Here is a 21,050-nt window from a genome sequence, read left to right on the forward strand (position 1 = left end):
TGAAGACTACAGTGAGTAAATAGTAGCCAGGACTGAAAATTTTGTTTTTCTCTATCCAAAACCAGACTTATCTGCAATAATTACAAATAATAAATTCGACCTGCTGAATGTAGATGCTGGCATTTCAACAAGGTAATATATTTACATTTTAACTCTTTGTTGTCAGATTTTATGTTTTATAAAGTTCATACACTGCATTTTAAATGCCGCTGAAAACATAGACACATATGTACATGCTGGTAGTGTTACAGATAGAATAATATAACTTGCAAACTGAAATTATCATAAACGAACTAAATTTAATGGTAAAATAAATTTACAGGAAAAATATGAAATAATCTATGAAACTGCTCACAACAAAATGTTGTTAGTCTTTTAAGTGTAAATATATAAGATAAAATAAATATCTATAAATATTAGTAAATATAAATCAGAACCTCTGTTTAAAATTAAAATACTATGAATATAAATGTCCTTTCCACTTATTTTCCATCTATAATGTAGCTACTTTTGAAAAGAACAAGAATGAGTTAGCAACGTATCTTAGTGGTTTTGTATTACCTAAGTCAATATAGTGCTACATTCTGCTTGTGTACTTTACTCAGTCTAACCAAACTTGGTAACAATATCACCACAGAGACCAAAAGCCATCAGGTGCCAGTGGCCCTCAGGACATCTCTCTCCTCTCCCACCCTCCAAAATAAATTTTCTCAGGGGTAGCTAACTGATATTCTCTCCTTTATCAGTTCTCATAACCTCTTACTTTATTTTTTTTTTAAGATTTTATTTATTTATTTGACAGACAGAGATCATAAGTAGGCAGAGAAGCAGGCAGAGAGAGAGAGAGAGAGAGAGAGAGACAGGAGGAAACAGGCTCCCTGCAGAGCAGAGAGCCCAATGTGGGCCTTGATCCCAGGACCCTGGGATCATGACCCGAGCTGAAGGCAGAGGCTTTAACCCACTGAACTACCAGGTGCTCCTCTTACTTTATTATTAATATGTATGAAACTTGGGGGAAAAGTTCTTAACAACTCTCTTTTTGCAGACTAATTCACAGTCCTACTTAAGATCAAATATTATGTAGCCCCTTCCTTTATGCCATTAGCTAATATCAATTATGTACTTCCTTCATGCCAGTCATGAGACATATGTCATTTCATGTATTTCTAAAACTGCATTTAGGTAGGCACAAACTTTAAATAAAATTAAAAATTTAAGTATTACTTATACAAAACTGAGCAAATCCCATGTGAACAGCATCAGTCATTCACATTCACAGCAAATTAACACATCCACATAAAGCACACAGACCTAGAAATTATATGTTTCCATTACTCAGAGGTCCCATCATATTCCCAGCCTTTTCCTAGAAGACGATAGTATCCTGACTTCCAACAAAAGATTATTTGCCTGTTTTGAAATATTTTACAAATGGAATCACATAGTATATATTCTTTTATATCTGGCGTCTAATTTGCTTGAAGAGTTTGTCATATTTATCAGTGTTTGTTGTATTTATCAGTGGTGTTTTTGTAGTAGCAGTCCCTTTTCCTTTGTCATATAGCATGCCATTGTATGAACACATGACTCACCCATTTTATTGTCAGCGATATATGGTTTGTTTCTAAGTTTGGGATATTATGAATAATGCTTCTGTGAACTTTCTTTCCTATGTCTTTTAGTGAACATATATGCCTTTTTCCATTGTGTATATACTTAAGAGTGGTATTGTTGGATCAGAGGATATGCATATCTGCAGATTTAGTAGATATTGCCAACTAATTTTCCAAAGTAGCTCTATAAACATATACCTTAATAAGAAGTAAATGAAAGCTCCATTTCTCCACATCCTTGCCATTGGACATTTCAGTCCTTTATATGTTCAGTGAACATATACATTATAGATTTAATCTGAATTTCCCTGGTTACTAATGAATTTGAGAAGTTTTTCATAGGATTACAAATTACTTTTGTATTCTCCTTTAGGAAGGTTATTTAAAAATCTCTTGTCTCTTTTTCACTTGGATTTTCTATCTTCTCTTATTAACTTACAGGTCTTCTTTGTGTATTGTGGATACTTTACTTTGTCGGTTACACAGATTTTAAATATACTGGTTTCTTAAGTGTCTTTTCATGAAGAGAAGTTCCTACTTCTAAAATAGGCCAACATGTTTATCTTTTCCTTCATAGTTGGAACAATCTTCCCGTTTCCCCAAGCACACAAAGCTATTCTCCTATGACATATTTAGTGACAACTTTTTCATAATTTCAGCCCTTATGTGTGTGGTTATGCTTCTGGCCTGTTTTGTTCCACTAATCTACTTGTCTATCACGATACCAACACCATACTGTGTTAATCATAATGTTGATATCTATGAGTATTAATTCTCCAACTTTGTTCTTCTTCAAAGTTGTTTTAGCTACACTTGAATTCTTTATAAACCTTAGAAGCATTATTCAATTTCCACATTCCCCATAACCCCTACACACACATACTCTCTCTCTCTCTCTCTCTCTCTCTCACACACACACACACACACACACACACACACACACACACACGCTGGGAATTTTATTTTGATTGTATTGATTTTATACATCAAATTTAGGAAAATTGACATATTTTCAATAAGAATTTTTCCAATCTATGAACATGTATGTCCTTTCAATCCACTTTTATCCCCCAGATGAACGAGTCTAAGAAACATTTAATGCAGTTTTCAGATGAGCCCGTGGATAGAGCAACCAGTCACTTGTAGTAGTGGCCAGCTCAATAACATATTTTTTTCAACTTTTTTTTCTCCCTCTCCTTTCTTCTCTGCTTGGATTCCTCTCTTCCTCGCTGATGCTTTCTGAGGTACATCTCCTAATAAAGAACTCACAGATAGTGTTTGTTTGTTTGTTTGTTTTACCAAAGTCTGCTTTCTTGCCAAGAAATCTCACCACCATGTTTAAGGGAAAGCCACAGACTTTTCAAATGGGCCATGTGGTTCTGAATAGTCTAGCATCCTGCTACCTACCTGACCTCATCTCTATCTCCTCTGCATTATTTGCAGAATGGCCGCTGCTGCCATTCTGACTTTTGTGCTTCTTCAAGCATTTCAAGCATCCTCTCTTCTCAGAAACGTCATACTTGATGTTTCCCCTCATTCCAGATTTCATGAATGAGTATATATATTCATTCATAGACTTCAAGGAGGAAAATAATGAAGTTAAGTGGCTATATGTACATATATAGCCATGTAACTTAATTAAATATATATATATATCCATGTAAATTAGTTATTTTCCTCCTTGAAGTCTATGTTCAATCAGTACATTCTCCATGATGTCTTCTTTTGTCCATACTTTGCAAAACCATAACCCCTAACCCTGCATTCCTATCCTCATCTCTTGCTTAATTTTTCTACTTAGCATTATCACCTAATATCAGCATATCAGCACATGGGTTTTTGTCTTCCTTGCTCTTTTATTTGTTGCATCTATAACACTGCCTTTTAGTACTCATTCAATAAGTATTTTGTAGAGTGAAATATTTGGAAAAAAGTGTAAAGAACATGCTTCCCTTTATGTAAAGGGGGTAGAGTAAGAAATTGTCTGAGTTAATAACTATGGAAAGAGTAACTTATTAAGTTTGAATTAAAACATAAATTTTAAAATAGGTGGAATATAAAGCTCCCTGGAGATATAAAGAGAGTTCTATAACACACTTCACATTTAGCAAGATGAAAATGAGGAGGCTTAAGTTCTCTAGGGTGAGATAACAAAGGAGAATGGGAAAAAGCAGTTTAGGGAGGTATAATTTATATTCTATACAAATCATCCATTTTAAGCCTATGGTGTGATGAATTTTAACAAATGTATTCAGTCATATAACTACCACAGAAATCACGATATAGATTATTTCCATCATCTTCCAAAATTTCCCTCATGCTACTTTGCATTCAATCCTTGCCCATCACCCTGGCTCTAGGCAAGTGATGGCTGATATTTTTAAATTATTTTTTTTAATCACTGTCCTAAACCAATTTTGCTGCTGTACTCCTAGCTGGGTATGAAATGAAAAATATTGAGTCCTATGAAGTATATCCATGGGTACCCAAAACAGAGGACTCCATGGTTGGGTTAAGCACTGCAGGAATGGATCAGCCTTCCTTGAAGATTCTCACTGGCGACTTTTGTAGGTATTAGCTATAAAATTGTAAGATTAGTTGTCAAAAAGGTCTGTGTATGGCAGTGGTAAAACAAACATTAAAGAATGTATCAGATAATCCTTATTTGGATTTAGAAGTTGAACTGACCCTCCCTCCCCATAACACCTGCCAACATTTAGGTCTTTATAAGCCAGATGTTTTCAACAAATTGGACAAGGGAGTTGGTTAGGGCAGGGAGGAAGATAATGGATGTTCTGTTAATTTAGTCCTATGATATGATATATAAAACTCCACATCTTATTTTTGAAAGAATTTACTTTAACTGTATTTGCAATTCAAGCTGTAGAACATGATCACAGGATGATACTCATATATTTAAAGTAAATATATTATGATGCTGGCGAATATTTGGAATGTAAACCTTTGTTTTTGAGTCTAAATATATTTCATTCCATTGGCTTTAGCCTGGCCTTCGATTTTAGCTCTCAATTTTATATCACTGGTTTTTAATGTCATTATTCAAACTGTTGACACAAGTACTGAAATGTTTAGAATCGAGTACAGAGGCTTGAACCTTGTGACTACAAAATTTACTTTAGGTTGGCACTCATAATAATAATAAAAGCTTTACATAGTGCTCACTACATACCATGAAATGTTCTGAGCATTTTAAAAGTATCAATCTATATAATATTAATTAATGAATATAAACTGTATTAATTTTTTAATCATACAATTCCCTCTGAGATAGTTGCAATAATTAATCCCACTTTTCTTATAGGGTTACAGAAGCACAGAAATATCCAATAGCTTTTCCAAGATTATATAACTAGAAAAGGGCAGGATCAGGATTCAAACCCAGCCCCTGGATTCCATGTTTTTAAATACCATGTTTTGAGTGTATCTATTGTGGCAGTTTCAGATCTGATAGCACACATTATTGCATAGTTTTATCTTCTCCACCTCAGCTCAGAAGAATTTTAAAGGTGCTATGAAGTACCTTGCTGAGGTTAATATACACATGCATCCCTATAATACTTTCCTATTGCTGCTGTAATAAATGATCACAAATCTAGTGGCTTAAAACAACACAAGTTTATTATCTTATAGTTCTGCAAGTCAGAAGCCTAAAATGGGTAGGCAGGGGTTCATTTGTTCTGGAGGCCGTAGGAGAGAATATATTCCCTTTTCTTTTCTAGCTTCTAGAGGCTGCCTACATCCCTTGCCTCATGGTCCCACATTACCCAACCTCTCCTTCCATCATTATGTCTTTTTCTCTGATTCTGACCCTCTTGCCTCTCTTTTTAGAAGGATCCTTAAGATTACATTAGGCCTATCTGGATAATCAAGGATAAACTCCTCATCTCAAAATCCTGAATTTAATCACAGCTGCAAATTCCCTTCTGCCATGTAAATTAATATATTCACAGGTTAGGGGGGAGGGGTATTATTCTGCCTACCACAATTCCCCTATTCATATGAAGAGGGAACTCATCACTCAGAGCAATCATGTTCCATGGTCAAGCACCTATGACATTTGTGTTGAATAACAGTGCACTCTCTTCCCACAGTTCAAGATTATTTATGAAAGAGAAATGCTTTTAGAAAAGTTCATTAATGGTGCTAAGGAAATTTGCTATGCTCTTCGAGCAGAAGGCTATTGGGCTGACTTTATTGACCCATCATCTGGTTTGGCATTTTTTGGACCGTATACAAACAATACTCTTTTTGAAACGGATGAACGCTATCGACATTTAGGATTCTCTGTGGATGATCTTGGCTGCTGCAAAGTGATTCGTCATAGGCTCTGGGGTACCCATGTGGTTGTAGGAAGTATCTTCATGAATGCAACACCAGACAGCCATATTATAAAGAAATTAGGTGGAAACTAACAGTAATATCAATTTATCAGCTGTACTATTGTATGTAACATTTGGGTTGATCTATAAACACTGTCAAAAGATTCAGTTTTTAAAATTTACTTATTTCTGGGTATTTATTTCGACACTGATTTACAGCATTGGCAAGCGGTATGTGATTTTTAAATCTCGACTGTTTATTCATACTGTCATTGAATATATGTTGATCACATCCACATTGTATGGAATGTGGTAATTGACACGTAATCAGGACGTGATCTCATATTGTTATTCTTCCCTTTATTGGAAAAACCTGTTTTATTTTTCTTTAAAAATAAATCACCTATTTGGAAAAAAAAAAAAAGATTGCCTTGGACAATCTCACCTTCAAATGATTTTTATTACTGTCCTTATAGATAAATCATCAGCTTGATGAAAATGTGTCTGTTCATGTTCTAAAAGAAACAAGCTTTGTGTGTTCTCAATCCTGAAGCTTTTTAACCTTTGCCAGGAGGACTCTTTCTCTTCCTTTTGCCAGTTGTTTAGTGGCAACTCTTTGAAGTTATTTCCCCAGCTGTCCGCACCTTTGGGACACTTCTCTCTTCTGGACTTTTTTTTTTTTTAAAGATTTTATTTATTTATTTGGGCGCCTGGGTGGCTCAGTGGATTAAGCCGCTGCCTTCGGCTCAGGTCATGATCTCAGGGTCCTGGGATCGAGCCCCGCATCGGGTTCTCTGCTCCGCGGGGAGCCTGCTTCCTCCTCTCTCTCTGCCTGCCTCTCTGCCTACTTGTGATCTCTCTCTCTGTCAAATAAATAAATAAAATCTTTAAAAAAAAAAAAGATTTTATTTATTTATTTGACAGCGATCGCAAGTAGGCAGAGAGGCAGGCAGAGAGAGAGAGAGGAGGAAGCAGGCTCCCTGCTGAGTAGTGAGCATGATGCAGGGCTTGATCCCAGGACTCTGGGATCATGACCTGAGCCAAAGGCAGAGGCTTTAACCCACTGAGCCACTCAGGCGCCCCTATTCTAGACTTCTTTGATTGTAACTGTCTTTATAGCTCACTTGGTAATGAACACATGCTATTGGAGTGACTTCCCCTTGGAATGTAAGTGGCATAACTCAAATGAATGACAATATGTACTAATTGTTTTAAACAAACTCACTAAATCTTTTCTGTTTCAAAAGAGCACTACCTTTCAAAGTAGTCGCTGTGCAAAGTGATATATTTATTCCAAAGAGTATCATATCACACTATATTTACAATCTTATTTTTGACACTGACTTTAGGGGTTATTTAGAAGCTATATAAGAAAATCACCTATGGTGCTTCACAGCTTCAGCTTGTACATGACTAAAATTGGCTATAGAAATCATGTACATTCTAGCTTTCTCATTCACATTTTTGAAAAGTGAATGGAAGCAACCAACTACTACCACTCACCTCTTTCCTTGTAGAGTCACTTATTTTTGTCTTGTTTTTGATGTCAACAATTCATTAGTTGTATATAACTTATTTTTAAAGTACTTTATAATCCCAGTGTTCATAGCAGCAATGTCCACAATAGCTAAACTATGGAAGGAGCCAAGATGCTCTTCAACAGATGCATGGATAAAGAAGATGTGGTCCAAATATACAATAGAATATTACTCAGCCATCAGAAAGGATGAATACCCACCATTTGCATCAACATGGGTGGAACTGGAGGAGATTATGAAATGAAGTAAGTTAATCAGAGAAAGACAATTATCACTGGTTTTACTCATATGAGGAATATAAGGAATAGCATGAAGGACCACAGGGGAAATGCAGAAAACTGAAGGGGAAGAAATCAGAGAATGCAACAAACCATGAGATACTCTGGGCTACTGACTCTGGGCTACTAAACTGAGGATAACAGAAGGAAGGGGGCTGAGAGGATGGGGTAACCAGGTGATAGGTATTAAGGAGGGCATGTGTGGTGATGAGCACTGGTGTTATATGCAACTAATGAATCACTGAACACTACATCAAAAACTAATGATGTACTATATGTTGGCAAATTGAACATAATGAAAAAAATAAAAATAAATGCAGTACTTTACAACCACCACCTTCCCCAACCCCCTGCAACAAGATTCTGTAGTAAAAGTTGGACTAGAAAACATGGTTAATGTCAGAAGCTAAGGTGGGGATCACCTAACTCATCCCAATTCTAAATCTTGAAATTCAGTATTCATGGAAAGTGGGTTGGTTGTGTGTGTGTGGGGGGGGGGGGGGAGATAATAGAAAAAACAAACCATATAAGCAGAGAGTTGATGTGAACTGCCCAGCAGTGGGTCTATGTACCCCAACAGTGCATAGAAACTGATGCCAGGTCCAACAAAGGCACGATTCAGTGGTGAAACACAACACCAACAAGAAGAATGGCCAGCACTTCTATAAAAAGCAGGCCCTGATCTCTGTCCAAGCCTACTTACTGCATGTTGACAAGAAACCCAAGAGTACTCACCTTGTTTGAGCATTAAGGCAAAAGCATGGGCAAGAAAGCAAGAGGGGCATGTTACACAAGAGCAGTGACTGCCCAACAATAAAATGTGGCCTGCCATCTATTTCAGAGACTTAAGTATACATCAGGAGGAAAGACTATCCACAGTAATATATATTCAATAAAATATACCTTTGGTTACTTTTAAATCTAATGTTCATAATTCTTTATCATGGCGGAGGGTAAAAATTCCATTAGATTACACCAGACTCTTTGTATTTTAGTCTTATAGCTTTATTTCACATATTATCATGAATACCTATCTTACAAACTCTTAGAAATAATGTTCTGTTATTCATTTAAATTATATAAATAACTTTAGTGAGATGTATGAATATTCAATTTTCTATGTTCATTATGTTTTATTAAATGCATGATTAATAATTGATGAAAGTCAAAGATAATTTAGTTTTCAAAATTATATTTTTACTTTCCTGAATAGTATGATTCTATAGCTCACAGAATTATGCAACCCATAGAAATGTACAGTATATATCAAGAGCTCGAACTTATGCAAACCCAAATAGTTTTTAACTTGAAGCAAAGAAAATAATTAGAGTTGGGGTCCATATTCAGCTTATAAGATAGGTAGTAGTCATTTGTTCTTTGGAGATATTGATACACTTTTGGCATAAATGAAAGAAAGACAAATAGACTAATTATAATGACATGACTGCTATTTTCTATCTATGTAGATGCTTCTCTAACTTTAAAATTATTTACATCTTCCTGGGACAGGGCAACAATTAGGCTGACAGAGTAGGTTGGAAATAAAATGTAAAGATAGAATAATACTAAATAGAGAAGTACTAGATAAAAAAGCAACTCTGGCCAGATGGAAAAATGAAGAGCAATAAAAGGCATGAGAACTGAGTCCCTTTAGTGTTTCAAGTATTCTTTCTGTCTGTTGAGGCTACTCTTGAAAACATGAAGCCTGATTATTTTGTTGCCTTCTGAACTCATTTTAAGTTATTCACAACACATTCTTTGCATACTGTTTCTTTATTTTCAATCACATTATGTCTATTTAATGAATTTTGAATTACAAAAATGCATGCATGCTGGTAAGCATACTTCTGAATGTGTCATCAACCCTAGTTGGGGCTTTGAAAGTAAGAGGATGTGACAGGAGATTTGGTCAGTTTCTGTGACTAAGTCAAAGGCTATGTCTCCTATTTTTTACCACATATTCACATGAAGAGTGAGGTCAGAAGATTCCTTCAGAGTTATGCAAGTAATTCAACTTTCCACATTATGGATGGAATTTAGAAGTAGTGATCTGAAAACAAGCCACTGTGCAACAGCCAAATTAATCGCACTTGGTTGGCAGTAAATTGGCATCCACTAAAAGAACCATAAAGTTAGGACAGCAAAAATCTAAGAATTCTGAATAATTATTTAGAATACTAAGACATTAAAAATAAACACTAAAACATCAAAACTATTTAAAACAAATACTAAAATATTAAAGCATTGAAAACAAATATTAGAATATACTGTGATCTCAGCTTAATTAGATAAGATACTATGTAACTTTAAAACTGCCTAAGGCACAAGGAGAGGCTCAAATTCCACAAGTATCTGAAATTTACTGTATTCAAAATGAAACCAGAAATCACCCCTTCAAACCTTACCCCATTCTATCCCTCCTATTGACCCTAAATCAGGGTCACATAAGGTAGATGACCAAAGTAATGGTGTTCCTTATCTTTCTTTCACAGTCCTTGTCCAGTAAGTAGGTCAACAACATTTTCAGTCAGTCAACAGTGAATTCAACACATTTCTTGTATCTACTTTGTGTTGCAACCTCCATTAAGTTCAAGACTAGATTATCATTTATCTGCAATATACTGATAACCCTTTAGTTCCTTCTTTCATTTATTTTCAACAAATCTTTACTGGGTACCTATTCTGTACACTCTGCCAAAAGCTGTAATTAAAAAGAATCAATAGAAGTACCTACTTTCAAGTAACTTACTCTTGGGTAGAGGAAACTAGACACATAAAAAAAAATTAACACTGGTTTTACATATCTGCTTGCAAAACAGTCCTTCCAGAAAGAATATGAGAAATTGTTCAAATGTAATTAGTTTCCAAACATTTAATCTTGCCTCCATCTAACTTATTTCCCATCCTGAGATTAATGATTATAAAATGCAAACCCTATCCTTACTTAAATTATTTAAGTATCTATGCACCCTCTACTAGATGGAATCCAACCTGGTCCCTATAAGCCTTTATGAGAAAGTAGCAGTTGTCAAAGTGTGTTTGGAGACCCATGATGGGGGGATGTCCCCAAGACCCTTTTAGTAGCTCTGAATGGTCAAAACTACGTTCATGATACTCCTAAAATGTTGGGGTTTTTTGCCCTATTTTCTCACAAATGTACAGCTGAGTTCTCCAAACACTGCATAACTTTTGATATTGCAACAGATTGCCTGAAGAAGCAGAAAGGAGAATCTAGAGGTTTTCTTGGAAACCAGACAATAAAAAAAATGTTATATTGTAAAACAATGTCAATTGTCCCATAAAATTTGTTTGGCTTGGGAAAAATCAACTATCATTTATAAAAATATATCATTTATTTATTTAATTATTTATTTTTATTTTTATTTTATTTTTTAAATTTCTTTTCAGCATAACAGCATTCATTGTTTTTGCACCACATGTTAGCATGTAATGAGTTTATTATACTCGTTTTAGTTACTTAAATATTTCTGAGATGGAAAGGAGAAGGGAATTGGGGGAAATTGGAGGGGGAGACAAACCATGAGAGACTGTGGACTCTGAGAAAAAAATTGAGGGTTTTGGAGGGGTGGGGGTGGGGGTTGGGTGAGCCTGGTGGTGGGTATTAAGGAGGGCACGTATGGCATGGAGCACTGGGTGTGGTGCATAAACAATGAATTTTGGAACACTGAAAAGGAATTTTTTTAAAAAAGAGAGATAAGGGAAAAATATTTCTGAGCATTAATTTCTAATATGGCAAATATCAGTAGATGTAAATCATGTAGATATAAGTACTTTGGGATTCTCAGTTTTTAAGAACGCAAAGAGGTCCTGAGGCCAAAAGGTTTGAGAACTGCTACAATAAAGCATAGCAAATTATAGGCTGTCCTTGTCTCTTACTGTTGTTTACACTTACTTGGTGCTCCAATCACACCAAGACTTTCCGTTTTCTAGAATCTATCATGCTGACTTCTCCCTCCCATCACAGACTGTCTGTTAATCTTCAGCTGCTCCCCATGGCTTCCCACCTTGCAGCATCCCACACAGAAAAGGGACTGAGGCAGAATGAGGATGAGGCAGGGGTGTGAGCATGCATACACAAGGACCCAGAAGAAAATTCAGGTTAGGTGGCGGTGCTGTTCTGTTGCTCTTCCTTCAATGTTATGCTGAAATATCTTTTCCTGGCCCATCAAAGTCCTATGCCTACCTCAAAACAGCCTCTCTTGTCACTCTACTTTCAAGGGATCCTTTGTTAATAATTTCATTAACATATATTTTGCTAATTTAATTATTTGTTTATAATGGAAATTGTTCCAGAATGTAGATTTTCTTTTCCTCTTTTGATTCCAAATGGCATCTTGAAGTTTCTGGACTTCCTAAACATTTGAATAGGAATCACATACAAATGTAAGTTTTGCCAATACCTTATGAAATCTTCACAGAAATATTTCTATTAATATTCACTTCACTTCATGATACTGGTTTACAAGTCTGTCACTCAATGGGATGCTATTTCTATGAACACAGAACACAAGACAATCCCATTACCTGAGGGAGGTAATACAACATTTTAGAAATGACTGTCTCTTGAATCCCCAAACCCACTGACATAATCAGGTATAGGTTCTCTTTGACTGCCACTTTCAGAATTGTATTTATTTTGCCATATTACTGGTCTATAAGAATAGCTACAGAAATATCCTGGGATATTCAAATGACTCTGGAAGGTTTCTTCCAAAAAAACATTTCTCCTAGAGTAGGAAGTTCTCTTAGATTTAGGAAATAGCTTCTGGAAAAATTGAGCTTATCAGTCAGCTATGTCTTAGAGTGAGTTACTTTAATCTTTTAATCAAATTGCTTTTACTTTAATAGCTTGGGTACAGATTACAGTGCTCTGGGTATCCTGTCCTCCTAAGCTTCATATATACTTACAGGCTATAAGGTAGTGAAGCAAAAGTGAACTCTAGTCCTCTCCAGTTGAACACACTTGTTGACCATAGCAAAAGTTGACTCCACTGAGGCCTCCAATCTGCTGACCCTATCAAATTTGCCCTCTTCATCTTCCCCGTCTTGTCCTTAATTGCCTTTTTTTTTAAAAAAAATAGCTAATTCCATGGTTCATTACAATAATTTCACTATGTAAAATCTAACCTCCTTTGCCGCTCCCAACTTTCCATTATCCTCAACTAGCAAAAGAATTCAGAATTTAGTTTGAATCCAAATATTTGTCTACTCTACTCCTGTCCTTGAGTGTCTGAAATAGAGAAAAACAAATAACCATGTTGTCTCTTTTTTTCCTTTTATGGTATAAAATTACAAGTGAACCTTCTTTGTTCATAGGCAACAATTGTCCATTCCCCTGCTGGACATTCTCCCATTCTCTGAGTTGACTATTCAACACCTTCTTCTGCTTCAAAGATCCACACAGTTTTAATCTTCTCCATTCTTAGAAAGACAGAACCAATTAGAATAAAGTATGTACATTCTTCCATTACCAAATCTAACAACCTACTTGCCTCTGTGCTACATATTATGTCCCCCTTCTGCTACAATCCCTCTGCCTGTACATTGAATCTTATTCCTTCTCTTCTACTCAAGACTTTCCTCCTGAAAATTCTTCTGTCTTCCCTGCATTAGCAATTTTCACCCTTACTACTAAACCACTGTTACTAGCATATAACATTCTGTAATAACCAAGTTTAAAAAAATTCTCTTGACTCCATTCCCCCATGGAGCTCCAATTCTTTTCTCTGCTATGCAATAAAACCCCTATAAGAGCTATCTTTACCCATTGTCTTCACTTCTTCCTTCTCTTCTCTCCCCAGACTTCTCTGGTCAAGCATTTGTTCTCACAAGTGCTATAAAACAGATCTGACAAGTCACTTATCACCCTGTTACCAAATCCAATGGTCAGTTCTCAGCCCTAATTTTAATCTTTCACAGTTGATCGCTTCTCTCCTTGTGAAATAGTTTCTACACTTCATATTCTCATGTTTTTCTCCTGCATAAATGGTCACTCTTTTGGCTCCATATGGTTAGATTCTCTTTTTCTTCCTAAAATAAATATTCCAGTGCCCAACCCTCAGATCTTGTTCTTTTCACTGTCTACTCACTCTCTAGGTGACTTCCTTTATTCCCAGTGACTAATGACTTCCAAATTCATTTCTATATTTATAATCTTTTCTATAAACATCAGACAACTGTATCCAATTGTCAACTATTTTTTTTGTCTCAGTGTTTAGTGGGTATTTTTATACTTGACATAAATAAAACAAAACTCTTGATTCTGCCATTCCCATCTCTCTAGCCCTCATTTCAGTAAATTTCTCCACCATCCACTTACTGTTTCTCGTAAACACTTGGGAGTTATCACTGATTTTTTAAAAAAGATTTTATTTTATTTAGGGGCACCTGGGTGGCTCAGTGGGTTAAGACCTCTGCCTTCGGCTCAGGTCATGATTCCAGGCTCCTGGGATCAAGCCCCGCATCAGGCTCTCTGCTCAGCAGGGAGCCTGCTTCCTTCCTCTCTCTCTGCCTACTTGTGATCTCTGTCTGTCAAATAAATAAATAAAATGTTAAAAAAAAAGATTTTATTTATTTATAAGAGACAGAGAGAGGAAGTGCGAGCAGGAGGAGGAGGCAAAAGGAGAGGGAGAAGCAGACCCCTGGGCTGAGCAGAAAGCCAACTGACCAACCAGGGCCCCTTCTTGATCCCAAAACCCTGAGGTCATGACCTGAGCCAAAGGCAGATGCTTTACCAACTGAGCCACCTAGGTGCCCCAAATGAGATTATTTTCTTAATTTCCTTTTTGAATAGTTAATTGTTAGTTACCCTGATAGCAAATCCAGACAAATACACTAGAAAAAAACAAGGTCAATATCCTTATTCTTAATGAAGATATATGCAAATATCTTCTATAGAAAACTAGCAAACAAAATTTTATAATGTGTTAAAATGATCATACACCATGATCATCTGGGATTTATCCCTAGAATGCAAGAATGGCTCAACATAAACAAATCAATATGATATACCATATTAACTGAATGAAGGATGAAACCCACATGATTATCACAATAGATGCAAAAAACCATTTGATAAAATTCAATACCTTTTCACGATAAAAACTCTTAACAAACTAGGTATAGAAGAAATCGGCTTCAACACAATAAAGGCCATATATGAAAGGCTCACCCCTAACATCATACTGAATGGTGAAAAATTGAAAGATTTTCCTCTAAGATCAGGAAAAAGACAAGGATGCACACATTAGACAGCTCTCTTCAGCATAGGACTGGAACTATTAGAGAAATTGGGCAGAAAAAAAAAAAAGAAATAAAAGGCATCCAAATTAGATAGGAAGTAAAATTGTCTGTTTGTAAATGACATGATCTAGTAAATGGAAAATTCTAAAGACTCCACACATACTCTGTCTCTTTCTGTCTCTGTCTCTCTCACACACATGTACACACACACACATGCATCATTAAAACAAATACATTCAGTGAAGTTACAGAATCCTACCTTCTCCACATGATTTGGTGGGAAGTACCAGCCGGTGAGCAGAAGATTAATTTGGAGAATTTGTTTCCCTGGCCCCCTCCTTATGGGTTCACTGAGGATATCTAATGATAGCTCCTGTCAGGTCACACTCTCCACACCACTCCCTCTGTTTTAGGTTAACTGCTATCTCCCCTCCCCACCTTTAGACCTAGGGTATAATATCCTGTTCATAATAGTCCTGACGTCCTGATCTTTTCCTTGTGATTTCCCTACAGGCTTCTCTCACCTTTGTAAATAATAAGCCCACTTACTGAACTTCTTCAGATTGTCCAAATGATATGTTTTCTTGCCGGTAGCCTGACTATTCTACCTCATACTCAGATTCGACTCATCAGTAAATGCTGTAATTTCCAATTCCAAAGTATATTCCAAAGCTAACCAATTTTCACCACCTGCACTATCCTCACCTTAGTTTAAGCCACCTTAATTTCTTACCTACATTACTGCAACTGTTGAATACTTCTGCTCTCTTTCCACTCCATTCTATTCTCAAAGCAGCCAGTACCACCTTTTTAAAAAGGAAGATAATGCCATTATGCTGCTCACAAACTTCTAAAGGCTTTCCAGTCCACAGAGAATGAAATAAACACTAAAATTCCTTATGATGTTCAAGATGGCTCTTCATTTGGCCTTTGATTCTTCAAAGAAGAAGAACTGCTTACCCTCTCCCTAATGCTTACTTATATTGCTTCAGTCACAGTGGCCTCCTCGAAGTTCCATGAATATTCATATTGTAATATTAATTAATTTTTTATGCCACTATTTTAAAGCATTTGCACTTGAATGTGATTCTATAGAAAGTTCTTATCTTAAATATTTGCAAGTCTCCATTTCTCTTTTTATTCAGCCCTCTACTTAAATGCCATCGCATAAAAAAGAGACTTTCCCTAAATGCATTATCTAAAATAACAGCATGCAGTCTGTATCTACTTATGTACATTTATTTCTCTCCATAATATTCATCACTGCCTCATATGATGTATCTATGTATTGACTTGTCAACTGTCACTTTTTTCTGCTATACTATTACTCCATGAGTGAAGGAATTACCACTTTTATTCACCACTTGTAATATTAGGGCCTAGAATATTACATTGTGTGTTGAAGCTGTAATAAATTTTTGGTAAATGAATGGGAATGTAAATAAACCAAATGGATCAATTAAATTAAAAGCAAACTTAGGGGTGCCTGGATAGTTCAGTGGGTTAAAGCCTCTGCCTTCGGCTCAGGTTGTGATCCCAGGGTCCTGGGATCGAGCCCCACATGGGGCTCTCTGCTCAGTGGGGAGACTGCTTCCTCCTCTCTTTCTGTCTGCCTCTCTGCCTGCTTGTGATCTCTGTCTGTCAAATACATAAATAAAATCTTTTTAAAAAAATTTTTAAAAGCAAACTTAAATGAAAAGCGAATTCACAAAGTCTGCTTAATGAGCATGTGGGACAAAAAAGTTAGATTAACACAATAGCATCAGGATAAAATGACCTGATTCAATTTCTAACAGTGGAACTGTTCCTTGCAATTAAGATATTTCTGAAGCAAATTAATAAGGCTTCTTCCCCCGGACATTGCCAGGATAGGGATACTAAGATTTGATGCTCTAGTTTTCCTGTTTTTGTGCTCCAGGGCCACGCAAGATCCCTTGTTAATGAATATTATCTCTTTAAAAAACTACTATGCAATACATCATGCTTAGAAAAGGGTATATAAATGTATATGCCAGGCAATAAATAATAAAAAGAACAATAACATACCTATATTCGGGACAAGCCATAAATATTACCAAGAATTTTTGAAGCTCCCTCTCCACTAGATTTTAACTTTCTTCCCCCCGTAAAGGCAATAATTACCCTGAAACTTAAGTCAATTATTTCCTTGCCTTTTAAAATAGTTTTATTGGGGCGCCTGGGTGGCTCAGTGGGTTAAAACCTCTGCCTTCAGCTCAGGTCCTGATCCCAGGGTCCTGGGATCAAGCCCCATGTCGGGCTCTCTGCTCAGCGGGGAGCCTGCTTCCTTCTCTCTCTCTGCCTTCCTCTCTGCCTACTTGTGATCTCTGTCTGTCAAATAAATAAATAAAAATAAAATCTTTTAAAAAAATAAGATAGTTTTATTAATGTGAAAACTGTAAAGATCTGCACAAAAATGAAATTATTGACTATTCTTGCACTTGTGTTTCCACTGATCAGTTTTTAAGATTCATCCATGCTGATGTATTTAATTCATTAATCCTCACTTTTGTACATTATTCCATTATAGGAATATACGCTGAGTTATTTATGCATGTTACTCTCGATGGGCTTTCAGGTGGCTTTAAAGTTGTTGTGTTACTCTTTACAAATTGCTGTGAATATTCTTTTATGTGTCTTTCCCATTACTACCACCTTGGAAACATTCTCTTTCTTTAGAAGACTTTATACTTCTATGTTTAATCAATTTTGCATTGATCTTGCAATTGCTCTGAGGGAAATCTTGTTTTCCTCATTCTGGCATTCTTAGTCAGTCGTTTACTGTAGCCCTTTGAAAATTTACTGACATTACCTTAGATAATTCATTTGGAGAAGCTCTGAACTTAACACAGTGGTGCCAATTAACTGTCTCCAAAGAGCTGTTTTCTTTTCCTAAAAGGCCCCTAAGTCGCCTCTGAAATATTCTGAGGTATATTTAAAATATTTTGATAGTTCTATGACATCACAAAAGAAACTTTTCTTTCATTAAATTGCATTGATGTCCCCTAAGTATCCTAAGTTGAATTAATCCCAAATATATAAAATCTCTGGTGGAAAAAGAAAAAGTTTGTGCCTCTATCTCAAATTGATGAAGCAATTACTAATTTCAATGTCTACTTTAAATTGACCAGTTGATTTCAGCCTTGATTACATTGAGGACTAAATTACTCTTCTCCCTAAGAAAGCCTTCCAGATGTAACAAATAAAAATACAGGACAAACAGTTAAATTTACTTTTCAGATTTTAAAAATGAGTGTTTTTGGTGGATGTATGTCCAATGCAATATTTGGGATCGACTCATACTAAAAAGTATTTTTAAATAAAAAATGCAATTATCTAGGCAATGTGTATTTTATTTATGACATTTCTACCATTAGAGCCATCAAGGTTTCCTTAAATCTGATTGATTTGCTCAAGATATTTTCTGTACATCTTAAACTCACTCGCTGTGGGGACCTTAGCAATCTTTCATTGTGTTTGCCTGTTTCCTCATTTCATACTGTACATCACGTTCAAGCAAAGCACTGAGAGTCTTATGATAGCTGTTCTGCCTAAAGAATATCACTTTTGCTGATAGTTCTCTGAGAATAATTTTCCAAAGTGCAACATGTTCCCATCTACGACAGAACAGTACATACAGCCGCTGACAAGTGAAAAACAGTGGCGGGGGTGGGGCTGCGGGCTTGGAAAAGTCTGAGCACTCCTGAGATACCGCGAGATGCTAGACGGGACAAAGTCTTCTGAACCTCACCAGCTCCCATACTTCAACGGCTACGGACCGTTAAGTACCGTTAGGACTTTGGCTTACCGCGCCTATCTTGCCGCTAGGCCTAATCAGTTTTCCTTGGTCTGTCCCCAGCCGGGCCGGGCCTGCTACTTTCCTCGGACTTTTGGGGCTTTTTCCCACTCTAGACCGGCCACAGCAAGCATCATTTAAGATGTCTGACAACGGGAGCAGCACAGATGGCCTACAAGACTCAGAAAAAAGAAGCCCGCTCAATAGCCCGGAGGAGCGGTCTGAAGCGGATGACACAAGAGAGACATCTTCAGACACTGAACTGAGCTTGAATTTGACCGGAGATGATGGCATCCTCTGCCAGGCCACTCCAGAAAGTCAAGGCACATACGCAGAAAGTTCAGCTGAAAACATCAACTTTGAAAGCACGGAAGATTCTGACCAGTTCTTCATCTGTGAGGAAACCCTGTTCCCTTATGGCCCAGCAGAAGAGGAGGAGCAAGGAGCGGAAGAGGAGAGAGGAGCGGCAGGAGGACAGCCTCAGGTACAGTGCCCTGAAGCTAACCATTATCAGTATTTATCAGATGAGGATCGGGCCCTGGAGGAGTGGGTGTCCTCCGAAATATCTGCCCTGCCCCGCCCTCGCTGGCAAGTTATTTCTGCTCTTCGAGAACGGCAGCTGGGTTCCAGTGCCCGCTTCGTTTATGAGGCCTGTGGGGCAAGAGTCTTTGTGCAGCGTTTCCACCTGCTGTATGAGCTTGAAGGCCATCATGGTTGTGTCAATACTGTGCACTTTAACCAGCGTGGCACCTGGCTGGCCAGTAGCAGTGATGACCTTAAAGTGATAGTGTGGGACTGGGTGCGTCAGCAGCCAGTACTGGAGTTTGCGAGTGGCCACAAAAATAATGTCTTTCAAGCCAAGTTCCTTCCCAATTGTGGTGATTCCACCTTGGCCATGTGTGCCCGTGATGGCCAGATACGCATAGCAGAGCTCTCTGCTTTACCACACTGTAAGAATACTAAGCGTGTGGCCCAGCACAGGGGAGCCTCCCATAAGTTGGCTCTGGAGCCAGACTCCCCTTTTAAGTTCCTAACTTCAGGTGAAGATGCAGTTGTTTTCGCCATTGACCTCAGACAAGGCCGGCCGGCTTCCAGAGTGGTGGTAACCAAAGAGAGGGAGAAGAAAGTAGGGCTGTATGCGATCCATGTGAATCCTGCCAATACTTACCAGTTTGCAGTGGGCGGAAGAGATCAGTTTGTAAGAATTTATGACCAGAGGAAAATTAATGAGAATGAGAAAAATGGGGTGCTCAAGAAATTCTGTCCCCATCACCTAGTCAACTGTGATTCCAAAGCAAACATCACCAGCCTCGTGTACAGCCACGATGGCACAGAGCTCCTGACCAGTTATAATGATGAAGATATTTATCTCTTCAACTCCTCTGATGGAGATGGAGCCCAGTATGTTAAGAGATACAAGGGTCACAGAAATAATGCCACAATCAAAGGTGTCAATTTCTATGGCCCCAGAAGTGAGTTTGTCGTGAGCGGCAGTGATTGTGGGCACATCTTTTTCTGGGAAAAATCATCTCGCCAGATCATTCAGTTCATGGAGGGGGACAAGGGAGGCACCATAAACTGTCTTGAGCCCCATCCTTACCTACCTGTGCTGGCAACCAGTGGCCTAGATCATGATGCCAAGATCTGGGCACCCACAGCTAAAGCTACCACTGAGCTGATTGGGTTAAAGAATATGATCAAGAGAAACAAGCGAGAACGAGATGAAGATCGTATACACCACACTGACCTGTTTGACAGCCACATGCTTTGGTTCCTCATGCGTCACCTGACACAGAGAGGTCATCGCCAGCACTGGGGAGCTCCTGGAGCTGGAGTCATGGATGGAGAATCAGATGCATCTTCCAGTACCTCCAATTCATCTGAGGAAGAAGAGAACCAAGACCGTGTGCAGTGCCTGCCGTCTTGAAGGCCTCATGCCTGGTCCAGCTAGATGTCACTTCAGTAGGCTGGACTTAAGTTTAAAATTCAGTTTAACTAATAAATTTGTTTTTGTTTTCTATATTCTACCATAAAAACCATCTTTTCTATCTCTTTACTCTCCCTTTCTTCACATTCTTCTTCTCCCATTCTTTTTCTCTCACTTGACTTCTTTATTCCTTTCTCTTTACCCATTATATCTCTGTGTAAGAAAATATGTAAGGTTTTTTGTTTTTAATTTTTGCCTCTTTTCATTTGTTTGCTTA

General features: G+C 37.3%; 1 protein-coding gene across 1 annotated transcript; it reads left to right on the forward strand.

Moving 5' to 3' along the window:
- The first annotated feature begins 18,988 nt into the window (after nt 1–18,988).
- Nucleotides 18,989–20,773, forward strand: LOC123935462 (DDB1- and CUL4-associated factor 8-like). The gene has a single exon (XM_045996284.1). It carries the CDS (start codon nt 18,989–18,991, stop codon nt 20,771–20,773), a length of 1,785 nt encoding a protein of 594 aa, XP_045852240.1.
- Nucleotides 20,774–21,050: the final 277 nt, after the last annotated feature.

This window comes from Meles meles, chromosome X (genome assembly GCF_922984935.1).
Source record: "Meles meles chromosome X, mMelMel3.1 paternal haplotype, whole genome shotgun sequence".
Lineage (NCBI taxonomy): Eukaryota > Metazoa > Chordata > Mammalia > Carnivora > Mustelidae > Meles > Meles meles.

Coding starts and splice junctions, on each gene's coding strand:
- LOC123935462 (XM_045996284.1), top strand. CDS start 18,989: ATGTCTGACAACGGGAGCAGCACAGATGGCCTACAAGACTCAGAAAAA.